Source organism: Drosophila elegans, unplaced genomic scaffold (genome assembly GCF_018152505.1).
Source record: "Drosophila elegans isolate 14027-0461.03 unplaced genomic scaffold, ASM1815250v1 contig_1, whole genome shotgun sequence".
In the NCBI taxonomy this organism is placed as follows: domain Eukaryota; kingdom Metazoa; phylum Arthropoda; class Insecta; order Diptera; family Drosophilidae; genus Drosophila; species Drosophila elegans.
Genome location: NW_024545461.1, coordinates 1,210,076 through 1,221,786, shown reverse-complemented (window position 1 = coordinate 1,221,786; position 11,711 = coordinate 1,210,076). Strand labels below are relative to the sequence as shown.

General features: G+C 45.5%; 1 protein-coding gene across 1 annotated transcript; it reads right to left on the bottom strand.

The window, feature by feature from the left end:
- Positions 1 to 2,693: 2,693 nt before the first annotated feature.
- On the bottom strand, positions 2,694 to 11,310 carry LOC121466815. The gene is made up of 3 exons (XM_041707304.1): positions 10,776 to 11,310; positions 9,550 to 10,691; positions 2,694 to 2,990 (listed from the first exon to the last, which is right to left on the bottom strand). Exons 1-3 carry the CDS (start codon positions 11,308 to 11,310, stop codon positions 2,694 to 2,696), a joined length of 1,974 nt encoding a protein of 657 aa, XP_041563238.1.
- Between the last annotated feature and the right edge of the window lie 401 nt (positions 11,311 to 11,711).

Genomic DNA, 11,711 nt, shown 5'->3' with positions numbered 1-11,711 from the left:
CTGTACCTTCTTCGCTTATTGTACGCCCCGTCACGCTGTAATATTGCGTCTTTGATGTTTCTTTGAAACAATGGTATTTCAGGAAAACGAATAACTTAGCTACAAACAGGCACGAGACCGTTGTATAAATACCAAATATTGTTTTGTAAAAGGTTAACTTGTTCGTCTACTTCGGAAAGGGAATATATGTCATTTCAATTGCACAAATTAAAGGTGGAGTCCAAAAGGTCATAGTTGATATTTATCTAAATTCCCTAAAAACTATTAGATGGTCAAGGTATTATAGGTCAAGTGCGTAAGTCAAGAATATGAGGTCATGTTTTGAAAACGATGGGACAATAAGTAGGTCATATGTAGCTACTTTGCCTGTATCAGACACAAAAAATAAATCTTAAAGCGAGTTGCGGGTTTTGGTAAAATGCTTAGGGGACACAAAGTTAACCAACTTCATCCTCAGCGATTTCATGTCCTCTGCAAGGTGGGATTCCCTTAAAATATCGCTATTACAATCGCCTGTTATAATGACGTCCGAATAATTTAATGACCGGCAATTAGGTCGGTATATACACCAAAGTAGTAGCTTAACAGCATATCTTTGGCATCTAATTTCTATAAATAAGTATTCGATTGCACTACTGATTGAGTGTTACATACAAACGTGGAAAAACTTTTAACTCACATATGTTGCAACCCCACTTCCCATGACTATCACGATCAGAACGATGCAAATTATAGCCATCGCATTCAATTAAAACATCACATAAGTTAGGAAAAAACCAAGTTTCAGAAACACATATAACATCTACACTCGAATTGATAAAGCCTCGTGTGCGGCTTTGAGCATTTATATGACACACACTAAGACCAGCTCTCTTCTCTCCGAGAACCCTTAACATCGCATGGCTATTTGATCGATTTGGATTTATGTTTATGTTATTGTTGTTGCTGTCACCCATTTTAAATTATTTAATTGTAATATTAGCTGCGTTCACAGTCTATTAATATTTATGACATAAAGACACACCACACCAAAAAACAATATAAAATTAATGCGACTGATTCTAATCCTAAATAAATATAATAAAACTACTGATAATTTTACAAAAATGGAATACAAATATAAGCGCCTCTTAGGTGCGAAATGAATTATAATTTAAAGTCCCAGAACTAGCAGCTTCCAGCGCAGCTAATTCATCGGGGATGCAATTCTCTATTTGAGCTGTAAGGCGCTTCTGCCTCTTGAGATATATCGCCCGCTTGAAGATTTCATATTTTGATTGCATTTTTCCACGTCTGGTACGCCTCATCCTTGAATTCTTGTGCACTTAAATCAACCTCGGGTCGTTATTTCTTCAAAGCCATTATTTTTGCTGATGGTGAATAGAAACGAGATAACGCGTCCGGAACAATGTTATCTTTTCCTCTGCGATGGCTGACGGTAAAGAGATAACTTTGTAGCTTCATAGCCCATCTGGTCGTCCATTCAAATCTCGTTGTCCCATTAACCAAACGAGGCTCGCATGGTCGATGCAAAAGGTGAACATATCGATCAAAAGTGAATTGTTTCTGAATTTTGTATTGTTTTTACACATTTTGTAATTTGAATTAAATAAAATAAATTTTCAAAACTTAATTTATAACCTTTTTAATTGGTAACACTTCGAGTGCCGGACCCTGTAACATCGAAACCGATTGCTTCCAGGGCGGCGAGGCACTCCCTTTCGCTGACACTATATTTGCGTTGTGTGGATGTTAGTTTACAAGACATAAAAGCGACAGGTCCTTGAACTCCTGCGCCGGTGATCAGTACTAAGACTGCTCCAATGCCGTAATCGCTGGCATCAAAGTGCACATAGAATTTTTCACTAAAGTTTGGATTCTGCAAAATAGTTTAAAAATCTTTCAAGTTTTCAAACGCTTCGCTGTTCCAGTTAAACTTCTTCTTGGTCGAGAGTAATTCGGTAATCGGATAGGTGAGATCCGAGAAATTACGAATAAACCTTCGATACCAACTAATAACTCCCATGAATCCTTGAGTTTGTCTTAAAGTTTTTGGAACTGGCCACTTATGTATAGCACTAACCTTCGCTTGATCCGTCGCGATGCCTCCATTTCCTATAATGTATCCCAAATAAGGAACTTGCGTCATGCAGAATTTAGTCTTTGCAATATTTAAAGTCATGTTGGCCTTTCTGAAGTTCTTTGCTAGCCGGGTCAAAATCTCTAAATGTTTGTCGACCTCTTCCGACACCACTATCAAATCATCAAGGTATCCGAATACGCAATTCCTCAACTCGCAGGGTATAAGTTCATCCATTAGTCGACTCATTGTTTGCGGGGCATTGCATAGGCCAAAAGGCATTACCGTGAACTGAAACAATAGTTGTCCCGGTACCTTAAATGCTGTAATCTCTCTGGCCTTGGGCGTAAGTGGGATTAGCCAAAAGGCGTCTTTAAGATCAATTTTTGTAATGAGATTTGCTTTGGGAAAACTTGCGAATATTCCATCAATGTTTAGAATCGGGTAAGCATCTTTTTTTGGACATTTAAGTAAGTTGAGAAGGTTAATCTGAACTTGTTTTTTATTATTTTTATGTAAAGTAAATATAAAAAGATACAAAATGTTTGACTTTGTCGGCTTTTTTTTTACGGCGTCACTTTTCTCTCTCTCTGCTTCTGCTGAGTTCCTCCTTCTAGAACCCCCATTCTTCTGGTTTCCGCTTCAGATTAAAATTCTTCTTGTATGAATCCTGTGCCCGCTGAATATTGGCCTTTGCCTCTTGCCTGAGTTGCTGCCGGTTCTCATCAAAGTGTAAATATAACTCATCCTCTAAAAGCTGTATTATACGATCGCTGCGATTATTGTTCATCTTCACGTCAAACATTAACTGGAATGGTGATTTCTTTGTTGATGTATGCACATGAGAATTTACTGCTCGCTGCGCCAGTGGTACCGCCTTAAACCACTTGGTTGGATCCTCTGCTGAAATCTTGAAGATTATCGATAAAATTGTGCGATTTACCCTTTCTATCTGCCCATTTCCTCTGGGAACTCGGGTTGTGCTCCAAACGTGATCAATACCGCTTTCCTTCATGTGCTCTGCAAACAAGTTGGCTGTGAAAGCGGAGCCTCTGTCGGAAAAAATACGCACTGGTTTTCCAAAAATTTCGGACCAAATTTCGAGCTTTTTCAGTGTTTTCTCGCAGCTTGTGGTCTTTGTAGGAAAAAGCCATATAAACTTCGTGAATGAGTCCACCATTGAAAATATGTATTTATATTGCTTTCCAGTCTTGGTCCTCAAGAACTAGTGGGATGGTTCGAAGGGAGGCTTAGCTGAGGCCACCAGGCGGGTCGCAGGTTGCGGATAGCGAACGACCTTCTGGGAAGGTTAGTTGCGAATAAGCGTAAGCAAATAAGCAACCCCGGACAAACAGCGGGTATACCGATGGAGGTATACCGACAAGACGCTTGTTTGGCCGTCTTAACACCGTAGCCTTACACACCCCCTCCCTCACAACTACCTACCTCCATCCTATCCCCCACATCTCACCTCGGTGCCGGACTAAGGTGTCATTCGACCCGTGCCGATAGTCAGCCTGGCTGGGGGCCCGAGTTAACAAATAGCCCAGTCGCAAACGGAGGGTTCAGGCAAGTGGCGACCGTCTGTCCTAAGTACGCCTTACCCGGGTACGGCGGATCTCTGCCCGGGCGGACCACATACTTCTCCGCAACTCGTGGGACCCCATGAAGAAAAACAAAACAATAAAAATCCCGCAGGATATCCCTGCAACCGGTGTCGCAGGACACTTCGAGGAAAGATCCCTCAAAGGCGACAGACCCCAGGCGGCAGCGCACCCGCCTAGGACTACACCAGCAGCCCAGACATTCCCAGCCAGGGAGCGTGGGGTGCCAGCAGGAGCTACCCTGCCAGCACGCTACCTCTCGCATCTGATAGGCCAACCTTTATCAGACAGCTGAAGAAGCAGGACGCCCTTCCAGCCCTGGGACAGCCCGGAGGACTGGACGACCCCAACAGGCGTGGCCTGCCAGGGTCAAAGGTAAAGTGGTACCTGAGGTACCTCATGCAGGGCATGACACCGGAGGAGGCCTTGAAGAAGGCAAAGGAGCCGAGGGAGCAGCCGGCATTGGGGACAGCACCGGCTGGCAAACGGCTGAACACCAGCCGCACACCACCACCCCCAAAAGGTCTAGGCACGGCCCAGGGGCTAGTGAGACGTCCTCACGGGTCCCTGAGCAAGAGGGGCCAAGCACATCAGCAGCAGCGGCAGAAAAGGCAAAAGTGCAGGCCAGGAAGATACCTTCCCAGCCCCACCAAAACCAGAAGCCGACAACCGCTGGAGGAAGACCCTCTAGCTCGGCACCGCCGGTCATCGGACCCCGTCCGACTTACGCGGAGGCTGCCAAGAAAGCCACCCTCATCAGGGTGGCTATACTCCCGGAGGGTTTCCCGGCGGCCAGCCTGACCGCAGAGGAACTATTCGGGCTCCAGGAGTCGGTCATGGACGAGATGCTCACGTCAGCGTGGAGCGGTCCCGTCGTGTTCAGGGGAATCCACTTCAGGGTGGGTTACCTGATTATCGACTGCCTGGATGAAGGCTCAGCTGATTGGCTCAAGATTGCCGTACCTCAGCTGCGGACGTGGATGGAGTACCCCTAGAAACCCGCACGGGAGCAGACATCCCGGCAGCGTACAACGCCACGTTGTTCTGCCCGAGGAGCTCCGACCGGACCAATGAGGAAATATTGGCCTTCATTGGTTTCCAAAACCGGGTCGAGACGGACGCCTGGAAGGTCATTGGTTTCCAAAACCGGGTCGAGACGGACGCCTGGAAGGTCATCTCCAGGAAGAACGACGGAGCTGGTGCACTCCTGGTCGTAGGGATGGACCAGACCGGAAGGGATGATATAGTGGAGCGTGACCACAAACTCAACTTCCGGTTTGGCCACGTCACCGTGAGCGGTCTGAAAAAGACCAAGAGAGCTCCGGACACCCTATGTCATCCCAAGAGCTGGCCCAGGAGCTCCTCCTGGACGAAAGCTGCGAAGAAGCCGAGGTTACCGTGATAGACGGTGGTGGAGAGACTTGCTCTCTCTCTTCACCAGACCTCACGGAGCATCAAACCTCGGAGTGATGGCTGCAACAAGCAGCACTCGGCTAACCCAGGTAAACATCCATCGGGTCAAAGCAGCATCTGCTGTCTTGGCGAGGATGTTCACCTCCCAACACCTCGGGCTAGCCCTTGTACAGGAGCCATGGTGGCACCATGGCATAAAAGGCCTGTACACGAAGGACACTAAGGTAATATGCGATCCAGGAGGATCACCTCCCAGATCATGCATCGTTATAAGGAAAGATATCAATTATAGTATCCTTTCAGAGTTCATGAGCAGAGACTGCGTCGCCGTAACCATCAACGGCACAGAAGCTGCACCGAAGCTAGCAGTGGCCTCCGCCTACTTTGCCGGGGAGGAGGCCTGTCCACCGCCAGGAATACCCGGGCTAGTGGACCACTGCCGGACGAACAAGATCCCCCTCATCATAGGATGTGATGCCAACGCACATCACGTGATCTGGGGTAGCACGGATGTCAACAACAGAGGTGAGCAATTACTAGAATTTATTTTAAACAATAACCTAGAGATCTGTAATGTCGGCGCCAGGCCGACATTTGTTACTAGGGTACGAGAAGAGGTGCTAGACATAACTCTAGTAACCAATTCTTTTAAACCTCACATTAAGAACTGGCATGTGTCACCAGAAGAATCAATGTCCGACCACAGGACAATTTTGTTTGAAGTAGCCTTCAAAACAAAAAGATGTAACCCTAAAAGAAACCCCAGAAAAACAAACTGGGACAAATTCAGGTCAACTCTAGAGCTCAATCTTTCCAACGAACCGTCAGGATACCCTAAACATCCCTTGGAATTAGACAGAGCGGTAGACAACCTGGGCCACAAGATAGTAAATGCCTTTGAAGACAGTTGTCCTCTAGGTAGACAGAGGCGGGAAACAGACGCACCATGGTGGAATGCTAGTCTTGAACGACTACGAGTAACCACTCGGAAGCTCTTCAACAAACCAAAAACTGATAGAAACTGGGAACTATACAGGCAAAGCCTGACGCTCTACAACAAAGAGATCAGGAAGGCCAAACGGAAAAACTATAGGAACTTCTGTGAGGCAATAAGTAACGTCAACGAGGGCGCGAGACTGCAAAAAGCAATGGCTAAAAGTGCAGCGGATAGTAATTTAGCCCTGAGGAAAGGGAATAACACCTTCACCTCCACGGATCGGGAGAAATTAGAATTCCTATTTGACACGCATTTCCCGGGGAATAATCCCACTATGGGAAACGCAAGGCGTGATCAACATAGAACCCCTAGGACAGTAGCCAGTGACTGGGCAGCAGCCAAATCTATAGTTACGCCCGAGAAACTCAAATGGGCTATTGGAACCTTCCAACCATTTAAATCACCGGGATTAGACATGATCTCTCCAGCTTTCTTACAGCAGGGGAAGGAACTACTCCTAACCCGCCTAAGAAGACTAATGGTGAGCAGCCTAGCCCTTGGGTATATCCCAAGTGCATGGTGCAGCGTTAGGGTGGTCTTCATCCCCAAGATCGGGAAGAAAGACATCACCAGCCCAAAGTCCTTCAGACCTATCAGCTTAACTTCGTTTTGTCTTAAAACGCTGGAAAACTGGTAGACTACAACATCAGAAGAACAGCTCTCAGAGACTGTCCGCTGCAAAACACACAGCATGCATATAGAGCAGGCCGTTCAACAGACACTGCACTTTATCAACTATGTCGCACCCTAGAAGTGGCAATTGACAGCAAAGAAATAGCTATCTGTGCCTTTCTAGACATAGAGGGAGCCTTCGACAACACATCACATGATGCAGTTCGAGCTGCCCTGTCCAGAAGGAACATAGACACTACTACGAGCAAATGGATTGGCAACCTACTTGAATCCAGGCAAGCAACATGTACACTGGGTTCGGAAAGAGTGACAATTGCTACCAGCAAAGGCTGCCCGCAAGGAGGAGTACTGTCCCCTCTGCTATGGAGTCTGCTAGTAGATGACCTTCTCAGCAAACTTGCTGGAAAAGGAATTCAATGTCAGGGATACGCCGATGACATCGTGATAATCGCCAGAGGCAAATTTGAAGCGACACTCTGCGACATCGTCCAACTCGGACTAAGGACAACGCTGGACTGGTGCAGGGAGGTTGGACTCAACTTAAATCCTGCTAAGACAGTCATCGTTCCTTTCACAAGGAAGTACAAACTACAGAGAATGAGACAAATCTCACTGCTAGGAACTCCTATAAAAAATAGCCGAGAGGTTAAATATCTAGGAATCACTTTGGATAGTAAACTGACTTTCGCTTCCCATGTCCAAAAGACATTGGAAAAGTGTTACAGAGCACTCTATACCTGTCGGAAAATTGCTGGGAAATCCTGGGGAACCAGGCCTCAGATAATACGATGGCTATACTTAATGATCGTGAGACCAATCCTCACTTACGGAGCACTTGCATGGGGCAAACGAGCTAAGCTCATCAGCATGCAAAACCAGCTAGGAAAACTACAAAGACTTGCCTGCGTATGCATGACAGGGGCAATGAGGACCTGTCCTACAACTGCCTTAGAAGTTTTGATGGAGCTAACACCACTCCACTATGTGATTGATATCCAACGCAAAGCTACACTCCTGAGAATAAGCACTGAGGGCACAGGTAGTGGTTGCATTCTAAATAACAGGGATGCGACTAATCTGTTAGGTGTGGTGCCCCTAATACTCCACCCTAGGGATGAAATGACAGCCGAACTAATCTTCGAGCAGAACTTCACAGCACACCTAGGCAATAAGAAAGATTGGACCACACTGTCTGAAGTGCACCCGATGGCTAAACACACCATAGCATGGTACACAGATGGATCCCTGACACAACAAGGCACGGGCCTTGGAGTGGTAGGGCCTCGCATAAAATACCACGATTCCCTTGGCCAATACACCAGCATATTCCAGGCTGAGGTATGTGCCATTGGACGTTGTGCAGAGCTCAACATACAGCGTGGATACAAGGAAAAGGACATATCGATCCTTTCGGACAGCCGAGCAGCAATTACTGGGCAGCCGAAACAGGCTGGCCCTCAGATGGATTCCGGGGTATAAGGATATATCCGGAAATGAACTTGCCGATAAAATGGCAAAACTAGGAGCCGAACAGCCCCTGGTAGGCCCAGAGCCCTACTGCGGCATAGGGAGGCACACTATAAAATAATACCTTAGGAAAGTGGAAGGCGTCATGGGACAAGAACACTGGAGAAATACCCCAGGCCTAAGGCAAGCCAAAACTCAAATAAATAACTATAACAAGAAGAGGTTCAAGGAACTTAATTAACTGGGGAAAAATTCACTTTGGATCGTTACCGGATTACTAACCGGGCACTGTAGACTGAAAAGCCACCTAGGTAAGATGGGAATAACCAGCAGTAGAACTTGCAGATTCTGCGACATAGAGGACGAAACCTCTAGACACATCATTGCAGACTGTCCGGCGTTAGCAAGTATAAGATGTTAAATCTTAGGAACCAGAACTCTTACACCTGAGCTCCTAGGAAGAATCAACCCACTAAAACTCCTCGACTTTATTCGAGGAAGTGGGTTGATATCTGAGCTGTAGGCTCTGAATGGGGGTACAATAGATCTTACAGGTCGCGGTACACTGGACACCCCGATATTAATAATAATTGCTTTCTAGTCGCATCCATGGGACCCAAATGATCAACGTGCAGCGTATGAAGCGGCTGATCACCTTGTTCAATACAGTTTAAAAGTCCTTCTCTTTTGCCGATTTTCTTGTTTAAAATTATGCATCTTACGCAGTTGCTTACAACCTGCTAAACCGTTTGCTCCAGATGAGGAATCCAATAGGATTGTTGAACAGCATGTACAGTTTTTTGAAGAGCAAAGTGACCTGAATTGGGCGTCTACAATAATATCTTTTTCCATCACACTTGGTACTACAAGTAAATCATTGCCGTTTATCTCCTTATAGACAAGTCCACCTTTCATCTTGTATCCTTCATAAGGATGGCTGGCGAGAATTTCCATTATTGCCTTCAGCATTTCGTCTTTTCCTTGAGCATTTTTAATTCGATCTGTGATTTCTAAAGACACCAGCATAACACGATTGGGATAACGACTAAGACAGTCAACGTGCTTAAGTCGTTCGCCTGGACAGTTTTTAACTGCAAACTCAAAGCCCTGCAGATAAATTAACCACTGCGTCACTGCTCTTGGCACATCCGCCTTCTGTAGGGTTTGCTTGAATGCGACGCAATCTGTTATCAACCTAAACGGCGATCACAGCAAATATTGTCTGAATTTCTTTACCGCTAGATATAAGGCTTTTGCTTTGGCTTTTGCTTTTCGCAGCAGGTCAGATAATGGTCATCCATATATAAATCAAGAATATCCTTCTTCATCAGCTCTTGAAATACATACATACATACATGGTTTACATAGCGAATAAAAACAGCCGGCGAGTTCCTTAATCCAAAAGGGGTTCTATTGAATTCGTAGAGTCCTGATTTGGTAATAAATGCTGTGTATTTCTTGCTGTCCTCTTCTATAGCAACGTGGAAGAAGCCATTCTTCAAGTCCATCACTGTAAAATATCTCGCTTTTTGCAGCTTTTCCAGCACGTCGTCGTTTACCGGAACGAAAAAGCAGTCCCTCAGCACCATCTTATTCAGTATACGAAAATCAACGCAAATACGACGCGTGCCATCCTTTTTGGTTACCAGCACCAGGCGACTAGAAAAGTTTGATGTAGATGGGCGTATAATTCCAGCAGCTAACCATTCATCGATCTGCTTCTCGACATCCTTTTCTTCGGCAATGGCGAATCGACTCGGGGACTGACGAAATGGGATGATCTCGCCGTCTGGAACCTCTGCTACCAAATCCGCTGCCTTGTAGTTTTTTATCAGCATAGACACTTCCTTTGCGTACTGGGAAGGAACATCGATTTCGTCATTAGTATTAATTATATTGTAAATATTAATCTGATTTGGTTCCTCACAAGCTTTCTCCCTTTGCAGGGAAGAAAACTTGTATCCTTCTGGAGACAATGACAGGTTGAACTTAGAGACGAAATCATATCCGAGCAACGCATCATATTCAATGTCTTCATCGTCTATGACAACGAAGCTTTGTGAAGTCGTCACATCGTCTACCGCGACATCGGCAAAAAAACGTCCAATTGGGCATGTGATCTTCTTTCCCAGATCACGCAGCTTCGATTCACTTTTCTCCACGATAACATTAGGAATTTTGTTGAAGATGAACTTTCTCAACACGGATACATTGGCGCCGGTATCTACCAGGCATTCCAATTCGACGCCGTTAAGGGTGACCTTCTTCATGCGATTCGCACTGCGCACAACTTGGACACCAGCATCTAATCCAGGGCAATTTTTAGACATATGACCCTCTTTGTTCGTGGCGGCCTTGCAATCCTTGCGAAAATGATCGGCAGATCCACAGTTAAAGCAATGTCTCTTTTTGTCGTTAAATTCGTGCTGCTTTTTCTGCTTTGAGGTCCAACTACTGTCGTTCGACGGGAACGGCTTATTTCCCTGCTCCTGCAGCTCTCCGAAAGATTTGCAATTATAAAGAGTTTATTTGAAGTCGCTCCTCAGATTTAGGTCGTCCACAATGTAGCGTATTACAGAACGTGCATCTATGCTGCCAAGTGCTGCCATTTTCCTCATCTGCAAAAGATACTCGTGAAAAGATTCCTGCTTGCGTTTTTTTCGAGTACGGAGCTGCTCATAAAGATCCGCGCTGCACACGTATTGACGACTAAACTCCGTCTCCAGCAAAAGGCGCATCTCGGTGTATTGGTGTACGTGAGTAGAATCCAAAAACAATTTTGCTGTATTCGTCATCTTGGCACGAGCCTGTACATACATTTGCTTTATGTTCAGACCGTAAGCTTCAACATTCTGCTCAAAATTGTCAAACCAATGCTTGACCGGTATGGATTCACCGTCAAAATCAGGAATGATTTTTGCAAAGCTTTCCGCAGTAATTGAGCTGCTGGTTTTGTTCTGCTCGTCGATTTCCACTTTTAAGGCGAGGAGCTGGACAAGATCCTTCAGGGTCCTTGTATTCTCGGCGGTCGAACAGCTTTCAGTAGCCATAGCTCCGAAATTCTGACCACCACTTGCTTCTTCAAGTTTCTGCTTCTCGTTGTTCGGAGCAGTCATTCTAAGATTTTTTACTGCTGCGGCAACTGACCTTATGTAGTACAGCTGTCTCCCTTTTACAACTGGTATCTTAGAAGGCTCCTGCTTTTTTGCCGTCTCACTCATCGGCGTTCGTAACTCGCGTTTTATTTTATCTGAGACACCTCGGGACGGCGTAGTCACTTGCACTTTCTAGAATAGGACGAGCCCCCAAATGTGAGTTGAGAAGGTTAATCTCAAATTGTTTTTATTATTATTACGTAAAGTAAATATAAAAAGATACAAAGTGTTCGACTTTGTCGGCTTTTTCGCCATTTTTTTTTCGGCGCCACTTTTCTCTCTCTCTGCTTCTGCTGAGTTCCTCCTTCTAGAACCCCCATTCTTTTATCATCAAAATAATCCATAACGCGTTCTCTACTGCT

Bases quoted from the DNA above. Each gene is read 5' to 3' on its own strand.
- LOC121466815 (XM_041707304.1), bottom strand. From the start codon at position 11,310: ATGACTGCTCCGAACAACGAGAAGCAGAAACTTGAAGAAGCAAGTGGT. The intron at 10,692-10,775 runs GTTCTGTAATAC...AATCTTTCGGAG, and splicing joins ACTTGGCAGCATAGATGCAC to AGCTGCAGGAGCAGGGAAAT. The intron at 2,991-9,549 runs GTATGTATGTAT...ATAATCTTCAAG, and splicing joins TTATTCGCTATGTAAACCAT to ATTTCAGCAGAGGATCCAAC.